The sequence below is a fragment of the Uloborus diversus genome, unplaced genomic scaffold, assembly GCF_026930045.1.
Source record: "Uloborus diversus isolate 005 unplaced genomic scaffold, Udiv.v.3.1 scaffold_18, whole genome shotgun sequence".
NCBI classification, from domain to species: Eukaryota; Metazoa; Arthropoda; class Arachnida; order Araneae; family Uloboridae; genus Uloborus; species Uloborus diversus.
This window is the reverse complement of record NW_026558329.1, coordinates 1-23,592: the sequence shown is the minus strand read 5'-3', so window position 1 is coordinate 23,592 and position 23,592 is coordinate 1. Positions and strand designations below refer to the sequence as shown.

The 23,592-nt window shown below is 31.6% G+C and overlaps 1 protein-coding gene across 1 annotated transcript in view; it reads left to right on the top strand.

Moving 5' to 3' along the window:
• The window catches only part of LOC129233126 (CAD protein-like), a 165,253-nt gene extending 146,511 nt beyond the window's left edge, over nt 1-18,742 (top strand). The window contains exons 39-46 of the mRNA XM_054867189.1: nt 630-704; nt 5,339-5,480; nt 6,731-6,801; nt 7,776-7,901; nt 11,593-11,751; nt 12,579-12,680; nt 16,135-16,229; nt 18,533-18,742. Of these exons, the coding sequence (XP_054723164.1) occupies nt 630-704; nt 5,339-5,480; nt 6,731-6,801; nt 7,776-7,901; nt 11,593-11,751; nt 12,579-12,680; nt 16,135-16,229; nt 18,533-18,632 (870 nt within the window). The 3' untranslated portion in view covers nt 18,633-18,742. The remainder of the gene's footprint in view (nt 1-629; nt 705-5,338; nt 5,481-6,730; nt 6,802-7,775; nt 7,902-11,592; nt 11,752-12,578; nt 12,681-16,134; nt 16,230-18,532) is intronic.
• The last annotated feature ends 4,850 nt before the right edge of the window (nt 18,743-23,592 follow it).

Sequence of the window (23,592 nt, the reverse complement as noted above, 5' to 3'; positions counted from 1 at the left end):
GATGGCTATAAATAGCCGTCCCGCATGATAAAAAGTCAGTCTCGATTGAGAAGCTGTACTGAGAGTGTATTGAATTTTGACATCTTGAATTCAAATTATGTTTTTCGCAATCACGAGTGTGTGTATTGTTACAAATTCTGTAAATAGTAATTATTGTAGCAACGTAACCTGTAAATAGTTTCCCGTAATGAATATACAGCCCCCGTACATTCGGCTGAAGTATACGATCGTCCTATTCTTTTTTTTCATTGATAAAATTTGTGAAAGTGTAGAACGTTGTAGCATTTTTTTTAGAGCTTTCTTTCGATGTCTATAAATAGCCGTTACGCATGATAAAAAGTGAGTTTCGATTGAGAAGTTGTGCTGAGAGTGTATTAGCTCTGTTTATTGCGAGGCATTTCGCTGTGTTGTTTTTCGTATTTGGATGTAAATACGTGTGTAACCGTTTAGTTTACGGTGTCGATTGATATTTGCTTCATCGCTGATGATTAATTTAGCAGTTGTCGACGGTCTTTCCTGTACATAGTGTAAATAAATCTCCTGTGTTTTTCTCAAGAACTGTGTCGTCCTTTCAAGAAAGTTGAAGCTGCACCGGAACCCTTAACAATATTTTGTTTTCTCTGTTCTAGTTGCATCGTTTGTTTGAGCTGGCAAAGACTTACAAGAGTTACGTGAAGAAAGGCGTGAGCCTCAGTACATTAAAGGTACAGAAATGATTACGTATCGTACATGTTATGTAATAAAAATGTAATTTAACTGTGGGTGTGTTATACATCCATTCTTGCCAAATCTGCCTTTTCTCGTGGGAAGCGAGGATATTCTGCTCACTTTTTAAAGTTGTTTCTCTCTTGATTATGATTCCCTTTTGCTTTTTAAAATAATTTAGCTATATATATATATATATATATATAATCATTTTTAAACACTCTTCAAGTAAGATAAGTAAATACCTTTGTGCTGAACAGTAAAGTAAGACAAACAAGGTTAGAAAAAGCACAAATTTGCCAATTACAGCAGACACGTGTTTCGGCGTTACAGGGAACGCCTTTTTCAATGCAAAAAGTAATGAGCTTATGGATGAGAAGACATCCGACAAAAGCCAAGAGCAGATAAGCATGCAGCTTAAAAGATAAAAACAGCGGATTAGCCAAACACCAATGACAAAGTTATAAACCAATCAGGAAGCACTAGGAATGCAAGCAATTTCTTTTTGTTTAAGCTTCGGCTTAATCTTTGTCCAATTGAATTCTTTCTTTCTGGGTTTCGTACCTAAGAGAAAGCTCTTGGCCTTTGCTTGCATTCCTATTGGCGTTGCATCCCCCCTAAGGCGTTCCCTGTAACGCCGAAACACGTGTCTGCCGTAATTTGCAAATTTGTGCTTTTTCTAACGTTGTTTGTCTTACTTTACTCTTCAAGTGGTTGGAAAGAATAAATATTGATAAAAAATTGCAAAAATGACCCCAAATCAGGTATTTTTCTTTCTATTATTTTTTAATTTACCCAAAAATTCTAGCAATCCTGTTAGCCCTTATTTATATTGTTCACCTTGGCCGGGTTTAATATGATTCTAAATTTATTTTGATCATTAAAAAAGTTGTTTTTATTTTCCATTTTCATTCTTCTGATGGAAAAATGCAAATTTTTTGCATTTGTTATTAATTTGTGGTTATTATCATCAATCTTCAGTAAAAGGTTAATAAGTAAATAGGTGTTTATTTCGATCAAACCTTTAATTCAGAAATGTTTAAATGGTTGTGATCATTTGGAGTCATGCACCAATTGTCACGAAGTTAAATGCTGTTGAACTGAATGAAATTTAATTAAAAAAACCTCGGTCTTAAAAGTATTTTCAGTGCAAAAAGGTAGTTTTTCTCCTGTTTTTTTGTTACGAAAATCTACTGCTTTTCCATGTGAAATCCCTTGCACTTCCTTTAAAATTGGAGAATCAATCCAGCGATATCGCTTTCAATAGGGAAGTTGCAGCCTATTAAATGTTCGTATTTTGACTATTGGATATTGTTAATTGACGCTCAAAACTAAAAAATTCACCATCACCGAATTTTAAAACACCGTGATTGATTTTAAATGGTTTTTTAAAAATCCACGCACAAAAGTGCGCTTTTCTGAAACGTCACGAGCTTATGTCACAGGACACTATGGGCAGCCTTCTGCCGAAGACCCCTTGTTTTCGCTACGGACATTTTGAGCGCGCTGATATTTTTATTTTTTAGAAATTCAATAATCCTTTTGAACACACTATGGAGGCCGGATTCGTCAAAGCACAATCTAATAATCTTCCTCGTGTAACATCGATGATGGTATTCGAATATTTCCGAGCGGATGAGAGGTTTAATGTTCCAGAAACGCGAGAAGTTAAATGCGTGTAGATGAGCCTTTTACGTTTCGTCTTCGAAGTCGAATGTGTGACCTTCGGCTTCTCCCCTATCGGAAGAGCGCATGACGTCACTTCCTATGCCATTTGACGTCACAAGCGCTTGAACTTTAAAAATTAATTTAAAAAAAACTACTCATCGTATCGCAAAATTTTTTTCACCTCTGATGTTCATACATGTTACTCTATCATAAAAAAATAAAATTGAAAAATTGAAAACTTCCCTATTACAGTTGAACTCGGTTAGTACAAAATGTCGAAGAAAATCTACGAATTTGTTCCTAATTAACAGTCATTCGTAACAACCGTGAATGAGTGATACTGTGAAAAAACAAAGAAATGCTTACCTATATTTAAAGAACAATAATACTAACACACACATTGTAATCTAACTATTAGTACACTCAGAAAAAAAAAAGCACCTACAGTCGAACCTCCATATATTGAACTTCCACATATCAAAATTTTCTATATATCGAAACCCCAACACATTTCTATGTTCATTACATAAAAAAATTGTTTCTATTTATCAAAAAAATCTCTACATATCGAAGATTTTTTTAAGATATTCGTAGATTTTTTTTCCACTTTAGATTGTTTGTCTCATGAAAAATAAAGGTTAGTGGAGAAAATTATGTTTACTAAAGGTTGCTACAAAACTCATAAAGAATCTGGGGTTGAGGGGTGTGTAGATAGGTCATTGTTTCGTTCTAGAATTTTTAAATTCCCTCAAGCTTATTTCAAATATCTTAGTTGTAACCACTAACATTGTAAAATTAGTTTCAAGTTAGCTTTTTTGTCTGTTGATTATCATTCCCAGTCTTTTTAGCTGCAGTAAAAATCCTTCAAGTTAAGTAGATTGATTTTTTACTTTTCTCTCGATTACATTGTCAATACGAAAATCCCCTCATGTTGCGAATCAAGTTGAATCGCTGAAGAATGAAGATGTATAAAGGCGCAAAAATGTAATTTCTGTTATTTTTTTAATTATTAACTTTCATTTAATCCGACGCTTGTATAAATCAGAAATTAGGTTTCATACATGAAAATTGTGATAGGGATGAGCTTTAATTTTAATGTTTTAGGAGATTTTTAGGATAAAATAAGATTGTTCCTAAATATCAAATTTTTTTCCGGCAATTTGCTACTTTGATATATGGAGGTCCGACTGTATTTCTTATTAATGAATGACAGGCTTTATTTTCTGTGTGAAATATTTTCTATTTTCTTCTCTTTACACGATAGGACTTTTACTACCTAACTAAATGATGAATAATTTCTAAAAAAGAAAATGACAGTATCCAACCGCAAACATTTCAAGTAAAGGGGTCAGAAATTTTTGTTTGTCTTAGCCGAGACTTTTAGTATAATGCACGTGTTACAGTAGAAGACCGTTATAATGCCGACCTATATAACGCAATTCTCTATAAACCACACACCTTTCCAGAAGTAAACAATAGGTTTTGAAGTTTAAAAAAATCCCTCCGTTTTACTTTGCAAACATAAAAATGGTTAGGCAAATTAAATTTTGAAACCGCTTTTCATCTTTCCAACTTAATTCAAAGCTTTTAAATTGAAAATGAGTACTCATAGTGAACAGAAAATACCAGATGGCTCTTGAAAATGCAGCTGTTATGCAAACCATGAAGCCAGCAGAAGTGCAGGATTTTGATTGTGAAACATATTTATTTGTGAATAACTCATTGTAATATGGGTGCTTTAATACTCATTGCAGATAAAACTCATTCTGAAGTGCTGATATATAGATATATCCTGAATATTAGTTTCAAAATGTGTGAAATGATCTCTATAATGCAAAAACCTGTATAACGCAAAAGCTCTGGTCCCAAGGTGTGCGTTATAACGGTCTTCTACTGTATACGTAAAAGTTTTAATGTAATTAGAGAGCAAACCAAACTTAATTAACTAAATGTTCGTTTTAGCCGGGATTTCATATCAAACGTGATCGTATGAAGAGAATGCTACAGACAACCCTCGTTTATCGCGGTTAATTCGTTCCAGACTTCACCGCAATAACTGAATTTCCGCAAAGTAGGATTCTGTATTTATAAACCGAAAATTTTCCTTATTAGAGTACATAAAACTTACTTACGACTATTTAAATAGGTTTTTAAGACAGAGCACCCTAGAGAGACATGAAACAGCACCCTTATCCATCATTAAATTTGTAGTTTTCAATATATTGTACAAAATATTACACTAGACTAAAAAGATATCATGTTATTAATTATTGGAAATAAACTACACACACACACACTTGTAGTTCTTACACACTACAGTAAAAGACCATTATAACGCCGACCTGTATAACGCAATTCTCTATAAAGCGCACAACTTTCCAGAAGTAAACAATAGGTTTTGAAGTTTAAAAAATCTCCCTCTGTTTTGCTTTACAAGCATAAAAATTGTAAGGCAAATTAAATTTTGAAACAGTTTTTCATCTTTCCATCTTAATTTTGAAGCTTTTAAATTGAAAATCAGTACTCACAGTAAAGAGAAAATACCAGATGGCTCTTGAAAATGCAGCTGTTATGCAAACCATGAAGCTGGCAGAAGTGCAGGATTTTGATTGTGAAACATATTTATTTGTGAATGACTAATTGTAATATTGGTGCTTTCATACTCATTGCAGATAAAACTCATTCTGAAGTGCTAATATATAGATATATCCTGAATATTAGTTTCAAAATTTGTGAAATGACCTATATAATGCAAAAACCTGTATAACGCAAAAGCTCTGGTCCCAAGGTGTGCCTTATAACGGTCTTCTACTGTATACGTAAAAGTTTTAATGTAATTAGAGAGCGAACCAAACTTAATTAACAAAATGTTCGTTTTAGCCGGGATTTCGTATTAAACGTGATGGTATGAAGAGAATGCTTTACTGTACTGTATTAAGTTTATTTCTGAAATCTTGTTTTTCAGGGCAAGGTGATGACGAATGTGTTCTACGAAGTGAGCACACGCACCAGGGTTTCTTTCGAGGTGGCCATGCTGAGACTGGGGGGCACTGTGGTCAATGTGACCGAAAGCTTCTCATCCATCAAGAAGGGAGAATCGCTCGAAGGCAAGCTTTTCTCTATCCTTTTTTTAAAATTATAAGTTTCTAAACAACGATCAATTTACACTTGAAACAACGGTGTGGGTAACAAATAAATACCTTTGTGATTCAAAATTAAATGTAGGAATTACCAACTATTTTCGCAGTGTGCTTTTTTTTTTTTAAATTCCTTTAATGTACAGAAAACCTTTTCTCATTTCTCTAAATCATCCATCTCTCTCCCCTCTTCATTTTAAATATTAAAAAGAATTGTTTTTGCTTTTTCTTAAATTTAAAATACTTGCTAAATGTTAGTTATCTTTGTTAATATTTTGAATTGTTTTTTTTTTTTTTTGAATTAGTATTAATCGTACCTTCCCTTCATCCCATTTGGTCAGCCCCCTTTTGTTCTCTTTTCAAAATTAACCTTACCACCAGATAAATTTTCGATTTCTTTTGGTTAGTGATAAGGAAAAGGACCTGTCTTTTCACTGTTTTGATTTGATCAAAGATTAATTTGATAGCTTTTAATTAATTTATTAAAAGCTATCCATTAAGATTAATTAGCTTTCTTGCATTTTATACGTTTTAGCTGTTTGTTGAAAATGTACTCATTTTTGCTGTACACTTTCATGCTTTTTCCTGTTCATTCCCGAAATATCCAGGAGTCAACCCAAAAATACATAGTACTTACCAGTACTCGAAAATTATATTACCCAACATGCCCGGGGCATGTAAAAATTCCGATCGGGCATGAATTTTTTACCCTTACATGCCCAGCTAAGCATGTAATTATTACAATTTTTAAATTAAGTAATTTTAATTTTAATGACTTATGTACTATTTATTTAATTTTTTTTTATGTTGTATATTGAAATAATTCTTGATTCAGATATAAACTGTGAAATTAATTTTTTGTGTGATTAATGCTAGACAACAAATTCAAATATTTTTATTATTATACAATTAAAAAAAACCTGGGCATGTAAAAGTTTATTCGGGCATGTACCTTTTAGACAAACATGCCCGGTAGGACACGTAAAGTTTTTAAAAATTTTCTTGTCCTGGTACTTACTATTTTCCTTAAAACTAATTAAGAAATCCAGTTTCTGGTGCTGTAGGGTGCTTTAGTTTGATTTCTACTTAGGTGTGGGAACCCCCCCCCCCCTTTTTTTTCTTTTTTTTTCTTCACTAATCGAGGAATATCTGTGTATTTTTCTTTCAAAATATAGCTGAATATAATATTTCATCTATATTATCTTGGTTTCTTATTTCAGATACAATAGCCGTGTTATCCAGTTACTGCGATGTCATTGTTTTGAGACACCCCGAGCATGGTGCAGCGCAGGTTTGTTGATATGATTCATCCCCTTTTTGTATATGATCATGGTTTTTTTCCCTATTACCGTAACAATGGTGGTTTTTACTTCCTTTTACAAAAAAAGGTGGTTTTTTTCTGTCTGTAATACACAGAAGTGTATTAGCATTGAAAAAAAAAAAAAAAAAAAAAACTTTTTAGATAAGAATCAAAATAATTAAAAAATTTTGTTTGAATCGAGGTTTTTTTTTTTTTAATTTATTTTTATCTGACTTTTTTTTTCTGCATGTAAATAAAAAAATAATTTTGTTTGAATCTGAAGTATTGTTGTTGTTTTTTTTAAATTGTTTTTTTTTTATGTGACTTTTTTTTTCTGCTTGTAAATTAAAAAAATAATTTTGTTTGAATCCAAAGCATTGTTGTTGTTGTTTTTTAATTTTTATTTTTATCTGACTTTTTTTTTCAGCTTGTAAATAAAAAAAATTTTGTTTCAATCCAAAGTAGTGTTGTTGTTTTTTTTTTCTCCAATTTATTTTTATCTGACTTTTTTTTTCTGCTCATAAATAAAAAAATTATTTTGTTTGAATCCGCAGTATTGTTGTTTTTTAATTTTTTTTTCTAATTTATTTTTATGACTTTTTTTTCTGCTTGTAAATTAAAAAAATAATTTAACAATAAATAATTTTAATATAATAAGTGTAATAAAAAATAATTAAATAATAATATTCCAAAGTATTGTTGTTTTTTATTTTTTTTTCTAATTTATTTTTATCTGACTTTTTTTTCTGCTCATAAATGAAAAAATAATTTTATTTGAACCCAAAGTATTGTTGTTTTTTAAATTGTTTTTTTTTTCTAATTTTTTTTTATCTGACTTTTTTTCCAGCTTGTAAATAAAAAAATAATTTTGTTTGAATCCGAAGTATTGTTTTTTTTTTCATTTCTTTTTATCCGACATTTTTTGTTTCTGCTTGTAAACCGCTCTTCGTCTGTCCGTTTCTTAGCGAGCTGCCTTCATCTCTTCCAAGCCCGTCCTGAATGGGGGGGATGGGACGGGGGAGCACCCCACTCAGGCCCTCCTGGACGTCTTCACCATCCGAGAAGAGCTGGGGACTGTCAACGGATTGACCGTGAGTGTGCTTTGCCCGCTTTCGTTTTATAAATGATTTTCTAGAAATCGTAGGCCTTTTTTTTTGGATTCCATTTTGATCTGAGTACCGTATTTTCCTGCGTATAATCTGCAGCTACTAAAATCGACCTGAAAAAAAAAATCTTTGGATAATCCGCAGATAATACAATGTCAAAAATGTAGAGTATTCTTTCATGTTAAAAAATAAATAAATAAAATAAAATATATATTTAATTACTCATTAAAATTAACATAAAATTAGACTGAGTATTTATTAATTTTTCAGTATCTTAACTGTAGCCAACATGTGATTGAACCATTGATATTTAAATTAGCTCCTGGCTGTTGACCAATCAGGTGTTGGCACACATGTGCTGCACATGTAACTGCTTTTCCAACTGTTGGTTTTCACCATGTATTCAGTTGCCTTTTATCTTGCAAGAAGCAAGTGGTGTTCATGTTAAATAAAAGATTTTTATAGAAAGGTTTCTACTCTCATTTGAAACAGATAAGTAACTTTGAATTTTTAATAACAAATAAAATGAAGTTTTTATCCAGCATGCAATTTTAGCAACTGTATTAAAAACATGAAGGAGTACTCTGCTGTGTGCTAGTAAACGGCAGTATCTGCATAAATGAGTTTCCGAGATATTCGACGAAACGCATTTTAGATTCAGTACTAACAATTTGGAAATGTTGGAATGAGACGTCTTTTTCGCGCCTTTTTTTCAGCGGAAACCAAACAAGCGAGCGTGTACAATAAAGATAATGTACAATCGATGACGAAAATACAATATTTCAGTTACTACCCTGTACCTGCTTATGAAGGTATTAATATTTAAGGTGTAATCAAAAATGATCCAAAAAAAAATATTTTTTCTTGCAATCATAATAATAGTTTGCTCATTATAGAATTGAGGACAAAGGAGCAAACCGTCTAGTCTAGTGCAAAATGGAAACTGACTCTTTCTTTACAATACAGCTTTTATTTTATGTGGCCTGAATAAGAAAATTCAAACTATGTAAAATAAACAACCCTACAGGCAACAAAACGGTCTCCACTGGTGAATCCTGCTGTACATTGGGGTTCAATCCGTTGGTGGTGAGAAAAGAAAAGGCACAGATAATCCGCACCTCATCGATTGTACAGTTGTTTAACAGATAATCTGCGGATAATATGCAGTAAAATACGGAATATTGCGTGTGTATTCTTCCTTTTGAACCCTAACAAAGCATTTTTTAAATAATTTTTAATAAACTTACTTTTCTAAAAAAAAAAATACATCGTGTCACATTTATAATCCTCCTCCCTCCTCCTGTCACAACTCCTCTCCTCCACCCCCATCTCCCTCATCCATTAAAATAAAGGGCACCCATATGCAAAATTTAAAAGTAGGGGGGGGGGGGCAACTCAAAAATTTTCCCCATGCAGCAGAATATTTTCCCCATGGAAACCGATTTCAGTACAGATTAGAGATATTAAAATTTGCCATTTTTAATAACTTATTCATTAATGGCTGGAAAAGAAATTTTTTATGCATTTTTGCAATGAAAAAAGCACTAAAAGCAAAAAATCTCATTTCTAAGGGGGGCTTGAGCCCCCACTTGTCCCCCTATATGAGCGCTGTTGTTTAAAGCATGACATTTTTTGTCAACCCCTTAGTGCAAATTTGTTTTCCCTGTTTGAGATTTCAGTCTTTTTGCACATTGTAATTTTCATATTTTAGCAGTCGAAAGGCATTTTGAAGTTTACTAATCTTAGATTAGCTTATTTTTTTTTATACTATTCTTGATATATAAATATATTTTTTTTATTATATATTTCTTACATTGTGTTTATACATATATGTATGAATCTTTTGTTCTTTGCTAAAGTTAGAGCTTGATTTGTATTTAAAAATCATTGTTGCAGACAGCAAAGTAGTGAATTTTCTATTAACAATAAAAAAAATGAAGAAATTCCTACAATTATTTTATTTGGCTGTATTTTCACTCTTTAAACTACATGATTAGTTTAAAGACACGGTATTAGTTTTAAGTCAAGGCCTACCCCACTCTTCCCTCATGGTGGTAGAGGTTTAGGGGTGAGTGATTGAACATTGCTGGAAGACTACACCATAAATACTTGAACTGTTATATATATATATATATATATATATATATATGTACATTAAAAATGAAATGTTATGTATATGTAATTAAAGAAACCTTAATTTTTAGTCTACATATTGTAATAATCAGGGATGAGAGTGGTCAGAGAGCAAAAAGGAGGAAATCCAAAAAAATTTCGTGAAAGGGATGATATCCAAAACCGCATCAAAATTCAACACAAAATAGCTAATTTAACATTTTTAATGGTAATATGTATTTAATTAAGTATGAGTATTAATTTTGCACAATTTGCTGCATTGTACCATTTCTAGCAAGGATGTTTATTCCTAAATAAATCTGAATTTTGAAAAAGACGCAACAATTTCTAACCCCCGAGTTCTTGAACAAAGGGTTGGGGGAGCCAGAGGTCAATCTTGGCTTCATCACACAATAGTGTCAACTTTTCATACTTGTTAGAGAAAAATACATTTTTTTTCATTAAAAATATTTGAGTTTATAGTGTTAAATGAGTGAAAACATAAATTTTAAAATTAGGTCTGTTTGTAAAGTAAAAATTTACAACAGAGAAAAATCTAAAATTTCTTTATGTGGGAGAACATACTTTTCATAGTAAGAATTGAAAATAAATAAATATATATGTATATAAATGAGTGGTTATCTTTTTCCTTGCATTGGAACCCAAAATTTGTTTGAAAAACTTCCTAATACGATTTCGGAATCAAAAGAACAACGTGCAGCTGCCCCATTTAATCATGAAATCTCAAAACTTTTATCAGGTTGTAAAGCCTAAACCATTTGAGATTCACCATAAATATTTCTTACACTTTCTTAAATACACAAAAAAAGTAACCACCCCAAGTTACAAAAAAATTCGAGACTGTGGGTGCTAAAGCCACATTTTTTGATAGTTTTGCATTTTTTCGAAAATAAATTAAAGAAATAAAAATTTTATCGAAATGATGAATAAAATAAGCAGATATAAGGTAGCACATAGTAAAAAAACCACCCAACATAAAAAATAATTGAAATACTTGCAGGATGCAAAAAGATTGAAATCTCAAACAAGGAATGCAACTTTTGGTGCAGCACGTGTTTGACGTCGTTGGCATGATTCCAAAACGTACGTTTTTGGCAGATATTGCACAGGATGAAGATTCGAGGGGAAAAAATAGAACAAATAAGAAATTAGGGACCGAAAATTTAAAAAAGTCGTATTTTTTTCTGATTTTGGAGAAAAATAAGGCCTGAATGAAGCAAAAAAAGGAGAAAAAAGAGGAAAGGTTTAAAAAACCAACAGAAAAAGCCAGAAAAATCTCATCCCTGAATAATAATATAAAAATAAAAGAGTGATTTTGAGGTTGCATTTACTATTTTAAAGACCATATTTTTTCCGTTGATTGAAATTATTGGATACATATCAAAATATTCGATATATATCAAAATATTGATTATTTTCGAAAATATGTTTTCAAACCCTGGACCTTAATGTTCTAAACAGTTGGGCAGACGTTTTTTTTTTATGTGCATCCTTCACTTCAGTTTGGAAAATATTAAATCTTGCTTGTTGGGTCTGATTCCAGATTACTTTTGTGGGGGACCTGAAGCATGGACGTACTGCGCACTCTCTGGCTTGCCTGCTGACCAACTACGAGAAGCTGAGCCTGCACTACGTGTCTCCCGAAGGTCTGGAAATGCCCGATAGCGTGAAACGCTACGTTCAGTCCAAGGGCATTCCCCAGGTATGGGTTACTATTCACCGATATGCGTCATGCGAAAATTATCTCAAAATTGAGATTTTCAGATTTACTGTCATACTTGCCAACCTTCAAAGGAAAAAAAAATACAGGAGATTTTACTAGAGGTATATAGGTGATTTTTACTAAATTTAAAGTGAAATGGGAATTTTTTGCAGATGTAAGCAAATTGGTAGTAGCAAGAAAAATATACTGCAAAGAAAAAACTAAATAATAAGGAGTGAATTTGCTTAAAGTTTCATACATTCTCCAGTCTCTACCAGAAAAGTAGCTACAAAAATTTAATTCCTGAAATCCGGAAAAAAAAAAGAGGAAATCAATATATAATGAAAATAAAATATACAATAAGTAGGTATAGGGTAGCACATGTTAAAATAACTTCGAACATTCAAAATAATTGAAATAATTTCAAGATGCAATAGGATTGAAATCTGCTGCAATTTTCGGCAAAGCACGTGCTTAGTTTAACATGCACTGTGGAAAGCTTCTAAAAAATTTATTTTTACTAAATGAGTTATTAATTGGAAAAATTCTTATTCCCTGATATTGGTAGAATAGAAAAGGGCGCCATCTATTGAGAAAAAAGTGAAACTTTTTGATGATTGACTGAAGAAACTGTGCAAACGGGAGAAAATCGTTAAAAACGGGAAATCGGGAGATGGAAGCAAGAAACGGGAGTCTCCCGTTAAAAACAGTAGAGTTGGCAAGTATGTACTGTACACCATGAAAACACTGTATTACTGAGTAGGACACGCCTAAAGCAGAGTAAATCTTTCACTGCATAGATTTAAAACTTATTTTATTGCTTTCAGAAAGAGCACAGCAGCCTGGAAAAGGTTTTGCCCGAAACCGATGTCCTGTACATGACGCGAATCCAGCGAGAGAGGTTCCAGAATGAAGCGGATTACAAAAAGGTAAGGTATTTGTTCCCAGGGGTGCCCATTCCCTCCAACTTCAATGGTACAAATCCCTCCCCCCCCCCAAAAAAAAAATCCAACAGTGTTTTCTTTTTTTATTATTTAGCTCGCTTTTTATTTTTTGAATATTTTTTTTACTCGTTTATTTATTTTCATTTATTATTATTTTATTTAAAATGTTCTGTGCTACACCAATGACATACACACATACTAAATAAATAAGTGAAATGAAATATAAACAGAATGAAATAAATAATTTAAAATAAAATAAATCAATAAACTTAAATAAATAAACAAAAAAAAATTAAAATCCCCCCTCCTGCGCACCCCCCCCCCCCCTCAAAAAAAAAAGTACAACCATCTTGTCTTTTTTAATTTTTTAGCTCGCTGTTTCATTTTATTTATTTTTGAAATATTTATTTATTTATATATTTTTATTATTTTACTTGAAATGTTCTGTGCTACACCAATCACACACACACACACTAAATAAATAAATGAAATGAAATATAAACAGAATAAAATAAAATAAATAATTTAAATTTAAATAAATCAATAAACTTAAATAAATTAATTAATTAAAAATTTTTAAAAAAAATCTCCCCAAAAATTTTTATGCTGCAACTTGCGCCATAATCCCACCTCCCCTCTGTGGTCATCCCTGTTTGTTCCGTTTGAAGGAGGGTTCGCCAAACCAGATCCAGCCCGAAAAAGCCCACCAGGGTCTTTTTTGGGTGCGCCCCATGAAAAAAACACTATCTCAGGAAAGTGGTTTTGTATCCAGTATATATTTCATATTAAAAATCAGTGGCACACATAGGATTTTTCAAGGGGGGAAAAGGGGGGGGGGGTTGAAGGTTCATTCTTGTATCGTACCCCAATACGCTGCCAAAATTCTTCTTTTGATTTGATCGTTGGTTGTAACCAGGGAAACAGTTGAGTTACGGGATCCAGTTCAGCCTTGTCACGATAAAGCCGTTCCCTGCATGTCAGACATTACCGAAACATGTTTTCATGCCGTGGAGCGAGTTTCATTGTTTGTAACGTCAGGAGCGTTACTCTATCATTTGCTATTATGTATATGAGCCCCAAAGCAGAATTCTTTACAATGTTCTGCAACGTAAAATCATTTGACCAAAATTGTTCTGCAAGTACTTCAAGCATTGTACGCGAAAAAACGTGACATTTTCCACAAATTGCGTGCCAAAAATCAAAATCGTTCCATATAGGAGTTTTTTTTTATATATATATATAACTGGACTTTTGCTATTTATTTCTGTGGAAATGAGATATATTTCCGGAAACTTCACAGCTTTCAACCAAATGACTAATTAAAGAGCACTGAATTTGTAAAATTAGTTGATCATGAAAACTATAAAATCAAAAAAAAAACTTAAACAAGGTGTCAAACCTAAACCGATTGAGATTCTCCAAAAATAATTTATATGCTTTCTAAAATGCATAGAAAGAGCAAAGATACAAAGTTTCTAAAAATCTGAACCTAGGTATCGAACCACATTTTTTTGGTTAATTTTGCATGGCATGAAAGAGTAATTAAAATAATGCTTTTAAATAAAAAAATTACTGAAATAATAAATGAAATGAGTAGAGTTTTGGTTGTATATAATAAAACACTTCAAAACTTTCTAAATATTTGAAATATTTTCTGGATGCAAAGGGATTGAAATCTCAAATGTGACACGCAATTTCTGGCGATGGACGTGTTTCAATGTTGGCATGTTTCCAAAACATACGTGTGTGGCGGAAAATGAAATGGATGAAGATCGATTCGGAAAGTGCTACAAAGGACTTATCGAATTCAACATCGCGAGCTTTCCGCCAAATTATCGTAATTTGCAAGAATTTTAGATTTTCTTCTAATTTTAAGAATTATGCAGAATTTCTGCAAAATTCTTTCTTGAGTTGGAAGATACGTGTAGAAAATCTGCAGTTTCTACATAGTTTCTTCACCGCAGTTTCTGCAATTTTCTGCACCGCAGTTTCTGCAGATTTTCGGCACCGCAATTTCTGCAGAAATTTACAGAATTTCTGCAGAAAATTTGTCAGTTTTCCTCTCACATTTAAACAATTGTTCTGCAGCTCAGGCATCTGTTCTGCGACGTACGTCGCAAATTTAGTAGTATTCTGCTTTGGGGTATATGAGGATAAAACACTTTCAGTATTTTATCTTATTTTTTTTTTAATGCAAATTTATACAGAGCATACTCTACATGCTTCAACTCAAATACCTCCAAAGAAGGGCACCTGTACTTAAGGGGCGAAATGTCCAGTCCCCTCATTGTCACTTATTGAGAGGTTGTACTGTATATATTGTTCCTTGCAATGTAAAAGCAGCCAAGCAGTAGTTTGGTATGATGTTTAAATAGGGATTGAGACTAAAATAAGTAGGCGGGGTAGTAGTAAATATCATCATCCTAAAATAAGTAGGCGTATAAGTAGCCTTGTAGGCGGGCTACAAGGCTAATAAGTGGACTTTCCCCACTTAAATTTATGTTTCCAGACTTAGAAGGCTAAAAATGTACAGCCTTGAGCAAAGAAGAGAGCCGAGGGGATATGATTCAGCTGTTTAAATTTATTAAAATGAAAGATGTTACGGGGCTGATGTTTAGCACTGAAAACAGGACAAGGGGTCATTGTTTTAAGCTATTTAAATCTCAGGCTAACATGGATATTATCAAAAATTATTATTTTAGCAGGGTAGTGGAACCTTGGAACAGCTTACCGGAAGAGGTGGTCATGAGCAAAGGAGTAGACAGTTTTAAGAGGGCCATTGATCTTCACTGGGGACTCATTAATTGACTAGGACAGTCCTAGCTGGGCCCAGAGCCTGTTGCTGGTCGTCACTTTTGTATTTGTATTTGTAAAATGATACTTGAAAACCCATGGAAAAGCCTGGGTAATAAGTAAAATAAAAAAAAAACTGGTAAGCTAGACTTAAAAAAAATTTTTTTTTTTTTTGTTTTCCAAACGCTAGTTTAAAGTGTTTTGTTGTTATCACGCTTTTTTCTGCAATATTTTCTGTCTCACAGGCATGTGGGCATTTTGTCAATGTTTAAATAGGGATTGGGATTAAAATGATTCTTGAAAAACCCCAGGTAGTTGATAAAAAACACGAGGTAGGCTGGGCTTTTTCAGAAAAAAAAAACCCTGGTTTTTTTTTTTCAAACCCTGATTTAAAGTATTTCATTGTTATCGCTTTTTTCTACAACATTTTCTCTCTTGCAGGCATATGGGCATTTAGTCAATGTTTAAATTGGGATTGGGATAAAAATTATTCTTGAAAGAACCCAAAAAACTCTGAGTAATTGATTTAAAAAAAACAATTTGGGCTGGGCTTTTTCAAAAAAAAAAAAACCTTTTTTTTTTTCAAACCCTGGTTTAAAGTGTTTCGTCGTTATCGCTTTTTTCTTTAACATTTTCCCTCTTGCAGGCATGTGGGCATTTTGTGGTAACGACTGCGCTGATGACGAATGCCAAGAAGAAGATGATTGTCATGCATCCCCTGCCCAGAGTGGACGAAATCAGGTAAAAGCTGCCGTTTAAACAGTCCATTGGCTAAGCAAACATCTTCATTTTTTGAATATTTCCATATTTTGAGGAATTGTTTCGACTTTATTTAACGATCTTGAATTGCTTTGAACTACTCCTCCAAATATTGATGAAAACAAATACATAATCCTTAATCGATATTAAAACTATTCCTTGTTTTTCTGCAGTTTGGCTTCCATTTTTATTATTTTATTCAATGTATGTCCCCCCCCCCCCCCATCAATTCTTAACTTTTGTTGCATGATTTATTTTTGGGTTTTTGCAGTGCGGTTGTAACATTTTCCCTTTTTTCTGTCTGTCTTAATTTTTCTTTTTTTACCTATTTGTTTATATTTTAAAATATTTAATGGAGAAAAATAAATCATCACAGACAGAATTAAACTCTTAACTTATTCTGATAAGTCTAAATTTTAATTAATACCAAGGTTTCCAGTGAAATTATGGTATTAAAAATCTGTATTGTCATAGTAAAGCTGCAGCCGATGAATCGGTATCGGCCAATCATCATTTGAGAATGCATTGTACTCCCGATCATCGGTGCAGCCAAAAGTTTAAATTTAAAAATTAACTAAAGCTAAAAATTACACCAAATTTTATTACATATTTCATTACCAGTACTAATGTTTTACTTTTTGTATTAGTATAGTATCATAATTAAACCCAAAGTATTTTATATACCACTGTGTACATTACTTATAGCCTCCAAATACACACTTTTTTGCTTGATTGGTCATTTTCGGATTATCCGTTTTTCGATTATCCGTGTACACTTTTGCATTAATTAGCACGGATAATCCGGATTACAGTATAATTGTTTTGGCTTATTTATTTATTCATTTATTTATTGTGCTTTTACTCTGTACTCCCGATTATCCAGTTTGCGGATTATCAGTGCAGTCAAAAATTTAAATAAAAAAATTAAAATAAATTAAAGCTAAACATTTATGCCAAAATTTTATTAAATATTTCATTACTAGTACTAATGTATTCCTTTTTGTATTTGTAGAGTATCATAATTAAACCCGAAGTATTTAATGTACAACCGTGTGCTTTACTTACATCCTCCAAATATGCACTTTTCTGCTTGCTTGGTCATTTTCAGATTATCCGTTTTTCGATTATCCGTGTACACCCTTGCATTAATTAGCACGGATAATCGGGAGTACAGTATAATTGTTTTGCTTACTTATTTATTCATTCATTTATTTATTGCGCTTTTGCTTGGTACTCCCGATTATCTGTGTGTGGATTATCCGGTTTGCAGTTTATCCATGCAGCCAAAAATTTAAATTAAAAAATTTAAAATTATTTGAAGCTAAACATTATGCCAAATTTTATTACATATTTCATTACCAGTGCTAATGTTTTACTTTTTGTATTAGTATAGGTATCGTAATTTAAATACCACTGTGTACATTACTCATAGCCTCCAAATACACATTTTTCTGCTTGCTTGGTCATTTTCGGATTATCCGTGTCTTTCGATTATCCGTATACACCAGTGCATTAATTAGCACGGATAATCGGGAGTACAGTGTAATTGTTTTTCTTATTTATTTACTGCGCTTTTACTCTGTACTCCCGATTATCCTTGTGCAAATTATCCGTGCAGCCATAAAAATTTAAATTAAAAAATTTAAAATTAATTAAAGCTAATCATTATGCTAAATTTTATTACATATTTCATTACTGGTACTGATGTTTTACTTTTTGTATTAGTAGAGTATCGTAATTAAACCCGAAGTATTTTATGTACCACCGTGTGCTTTACTCATAGCCTCCAAATACACACTTTTCTGCTTGCTTGGTTATATTCGGATTATCCGTGTTCACCCTTGCATTAATTAGCACGGATAATCGGGAGTACAGTGTAATTGTTTTGCTTATTTATTTATTCATTCATTTATTTATTGCGCTTTTACTCTGTACTCCTGATTATCTGTGTGCGGATTATAGCCAAAAATTTAAATTTAAAAAATTTAAAATTAATTAAAGCTAAACATTATGCCAAATTTTATTACATATTTCATTACGATTACTAATGTATTTCTTTTTGTATTAGTAGAGTATCGTAATTAAATCCGAAGTATTTTATTATATACCCCCATGAACTCTACTTATAGCCTCCTAATACACACTTTTCTACGTCATTTTCGGATTATCCGTGTGCATTAATTAGCACAGATAATCGGGAGTACAGTGTAAATCTGTAAATGATCGGCCAATTTGCATATCTGTACATCCCCGTTGTCAATGCCTTGTTTTTTTTCTTTTTCCAGTGCTGACTTTGACCGCGACCCTCGAGCAGTCTACTTCAGGCAAGCAGAGTACGGAGAATACGTGAGAATGGCACTTCTGGCTTCCGTTTTAGGACACTGAAACTAACGGACTCCTGTTGTCCGTCTATGTCGAACAATTTTACGTGGACTTTTACTGGGTGTGAACCCTGGCATTGGAATAAAACATTCGTGCCTGAAACATTTTATCTAGAACGTGTACATGAGTCTATGTAACTAATCTGCCATTTTTTTTTTTGGGCTTTCGTACTTTTCCATTAAAGGTTACATCCATTGAGGCGTTTTAAAAATTGGTGATTGTTTTCAATTTTTTGCATTGCAGTGATGTTTGGTCAAAGTTTCGCAATGCCATTCGTTAGTTTTTGTACGTTGAAACTTTGGTTATAAAGACAGAATTTTTAAAAAAAAACTAGAAGTTCCATTAAAATGAAATAATAACTTCCAAAAATACTTAATTTTACTTTTTAATTGCATAATTATCTGCTAAATTAAAAAAAAATAGACACACACACATATAACAAACACAGTACAAAACACAAAAATATAACAAAACTATAACACAAAAAATTGGATTTCTCGCCAACTACAAAAAAATAAAGCTCCATTTAAACTACTGCCAAATAAATGTATGAAGCCAATAGTAAACATCAGAAAATCTATTTAAATGCTAAATAACCTGTTAAATAAATATACAGAGTCAGGAAAACATTAAAGTTCCATTAAAACAAAAAAGTACTTAAAAGTTTAAGTTGCTTATCAACTTAATAAAGCAATTAAAAATATAAAGTTATCTGCCAATTTAAAGGACCAGTCATTAAGTAACTCAAATAATTTGGTTATATAAACTCGTCAACAACAAAAACAATTGAAAGTTCCATTTAAACATGAAATAATCTGCCAAATATATACAGAGTCTTAAATAAACACTCAAATTCCATTAAAATGAAAAAAATTACACACCAAATGAAGACATAAAAATGCAAAATAATCTGCCAAATTAAAAACAAGCCATTAAATAACACAAATAAATAGATTTACTCACGCAACTACAAAAAAAAAAAAAAAAAAAAAAAAATATTTAAACTGTAATTAATCTGCCAAATAAATGTGTAAAGTCATAATAGACATATAAACATTAATAAATACATTTAACCACTAAATAACCTGCCAAATAAATGTATCGAGTCATAAATAGACATTAAAGTTCCATTAAAATGAAAAATTACCAACCAAATAACCAAATGAAGCCGTTAAATAACAAATAATTAGACTTCTCGCCAACTACAAAAAAAAAGAAAGAAAGCTCTATTAATTATTTAATTAATCTGCTAAATAAAAATATATAGACACAATAATAAACCTTAAAAAAATCCATTTTAACTCTAAATAACCTGTCAAATAAATATACAGAGTCACAAATAAACATTAAAGTTCTGTCAAAATGTAAAATTACACACCAAATGATGCCATTAAAATGCAAAATAATCTGCCATTAAATAACCTACTAAGTAAATGTATTGAGCCATTAATAAACATTTAAAGTTTCATTTAAACGTTAAATAATCCACCTAAAGATATATCGAGCCACTAATAAGCATTAAAACCTTCACTTAAATGTTAAATAATGCATCAAATAAATATATCAAGTCATTAATACACATTCATTTGAACATTAAATAACGAGTCCACATAAAAAGTTTCATTAAACTGCAAAACCAGAAATAACGGAGCAAACATGGCGCCAACATAAACGCCACTCTTTCTGTTTTCGCCAAAATAAGTCGCCAAACTGGATGAGGTACCTGTAATGGAAAAGTTTCCCTGCATTTTCAAAGCATAACTTGTGTTTGAACTTTCAAGTCTAATGTATGTAGATACCGATTGCATATACATGTTTATAATTCAGTTGAAATTGTAAATTTACTTTATAACTCAAGGTAAAGTTTAAATATTGTTTTAACTTTATATATTGGACTGTTTGGCTATCACCAAAATGCAATGAACCCGTTCCTGTTTTCAAAAAAAGTGCCATAATCAAAATATTTTTGTAGTGTAAATACTGGAAAATGGTTTTATGCAATTGAGATGTGCAGAATGAAAATGTTTTATATTTTATTTGATTGGGGAACATTGACAAATTATCAATAATATTTCTTGTACGTTTCTATCTTTTATTTTTTATTTTGATAAGGAATGAATTTTTGAGCATTTAATATTTAAGATAGCATTTTTAATATCATATGCAAGCTAAAATATTTTCTATTTTTTCAAATACTTTTGTATACTTTTTATATTATTTTGGTAAAAGCTGGCTTGCTGCTTACATTTTTGTTTGTGTTTGACGACAAAGATCGTTCTTTGACAAAACTCTATGTAGTTCTGACGCTGGCTCTGCCTTTTTGAAACGGCATTAGTTTTTAGAAATATTTTTTTTTACATGGAGAAATAGATCTGACAAATGAATTAAAGCTATTGCATTTCTTTTGTTTGTTACTGTTAGTTTAACTTTCGCTAAATGGTCGCAAAACATTTTTTGATGCAAAGTAGTTATCTCGTGCAAGATAAGAATTTTAAATCATTTAGTAACCATTAAATGTCTCATTTGAAAGCTGTGATATGTGTGTTTCCAGTACTAGTTAATTCTTTCTGAATTTATTGATAGTTAAGCATAAACATTATTCGAATTAAATGGCTTGTATTTCTTCTAAATGTTTAGAAAAAAAAGTGTTTTCGTTTTTACTGATATATTACTCTGTGATAAGGGCGATTCCGTGTACAACAGAAGAACATTTGGGAATGAAGACAGAAATTTAATGAAAATAATTTTACTGTAACCACTTAAAATTGACATTTTTTTCTATGCATTTCAATCATTAACTATTAATGTATCAAAAAATAAAAAAAGAAAAAAAAAATTTCAATTTTAATGCTATTTTTTGCAAAACGTAAGAATGAAATTTTTGGTCAATGAAGCTTTTGTACTTCTGAGTACAAAACGAAATTTCTGCGATTACATTTGAATTTTATTCATCTGTTAAAAGAAACTTTGAATTACTTTTTGAGCATTGGATAAAAGTAATCGAAGTTTATGTGTTGTGACAAAATGACAGGAGTACCCCCAATTCCATTTTTTGCAGTAGGTGACTAATTTTAATAAGATTTTTAAGAAAATATTTTTGCACTTAGCAGCCCCCCACCCTCAAAAAGAGAAAAATACCCCTCAAACACCCCCTTCTAAAAATTTCAATGCCGCAGTCTGCGCACTAGCATTTGGCTCGTTGAAATAATAAACTTACTCCAATAAAATCAGTTTAATTCAGTTTAATCTTTGGTACATCAATTTTTTTTAATGCAAAAATGAAATGTTAAGTAGCAAATAAAATGAACTTAGAAGTTGAAAATATATGTTCTGAATGACATGCAATAACAACTAATAAAAAGATTTTGTAGCCACTGAGCACAGCAATGATAAAATTCTCTTTCAGTTGAGCATTATTTTCCAAAAAATAGATTAAAAATTAATTTATTTGAAAAAAATTGCAATAAAATGCTGCACACATTTTGAACAAAAGCCTGTATTTTTTCGAGCCATCAGTAAAGTACTGCCATCTATTGAACTGAGCGCAAATTAATTTTTTCTAAGATAGATTCAGGTTTGCAAATGCAATAAAGATTCTCTCTCTATATATATATATAGGTGTAACAACACAATGCACACACACACATATATATATATATATGTGTGTGTAACAACACAATGCACCAAAAAAAACATGGCCACTACTTGTGCATAACATTTTGGACCGCCAGTGCTATGCCAGATTATTTTGGTAAAAGGCAGGGGTGTCCACCCCCTTAAGAGCAAAGGCACCCCCTGCCCCCTAAATATCGCAAAGATCCCCCTCCCAAAAAAAAAGGAAAAATACCCCTCAAAACACCCCTCCTAAAAAATGAAATGGCGCAGTCTGTGCCATGACCCCCCCCCCCCCTACTTGGGCGCCCCTGGTCAAAGGTTTACAGTTTAAAGGTTTTAAAAATATTCTCCCAAAAGTCAGTTTTATGGAATTGCCCAGAAATGAAAAAAGTTTAATTAAATCATCAATCAAATACTGTGACTGTGATGTTGTTATAAGGTACCAAATCTATTTTTTATTAATTGCAATGATGGATTATATTTTGTAGAACAATTAGAATTTCGATTAATTTTTTATTATTGTCATTAGTTTTATGCATTGTAAAATGCTTTTGCTTTGATCATTTTGATAATCTGTTTCCTGAAATAAAGTTGTTACAATACTCATAATGGATGATTTCATTGTGTTGTTGCGAAGTCATAAAGACAAAAACAAATATACATCTGAAGAGTACTACACAAAAGAAGATTGTTCTTTCCGAGATGTTCGACCACAGACAGGGGCCAATCCAGAATATTTTTCTCGCTACCTATTTTTATGAAAGTTTTTTTTTTTTTTTATCAGCATTGTTTTTGTGAACTTTTAGAGGCATCCTAATTTTTGTAAAAGAGAAGTAGAACAAGTGAAATTTTAGTTTGAAAAGTGTAATTGTCATCTAGTATTATTTTTAACAGGTTTCGTTTTTTGGAGAGGGGGGGGGAGGGGACTAAAAACCTAAGAAGTACCAAAAATACCATCGTAATTTCAGCTTAATGGGCTATGTACTGTGTACAATATTGGAAATGATGAGAAAAACGGTTCCCGAAAACATGTTAAAAGATTGCGATAATATTGCATAAATACACTTTTGTGAGAAACAGCTAAAAATTAGTTAAAATACCATAAAAAGGTTTCTATTTAAGCGATTGTTCATATAAACTTGCTTAGAATTTTATGTTATGAGTAAATTTTGTTTTAAATAGAGAAACAAATTTTATATTTAAAAATGCTAATTTTTGTGAAATTTTCGATGTTTCTGTGAAGTTACCTGATTTTATTACTTGATTTTTGTGGAAGTACCGATTTCAAAACAAGATTTTATTGAAGGTACCGAAAAACGGTAGCAAAATCAGCCTGTATTGGGCCCTT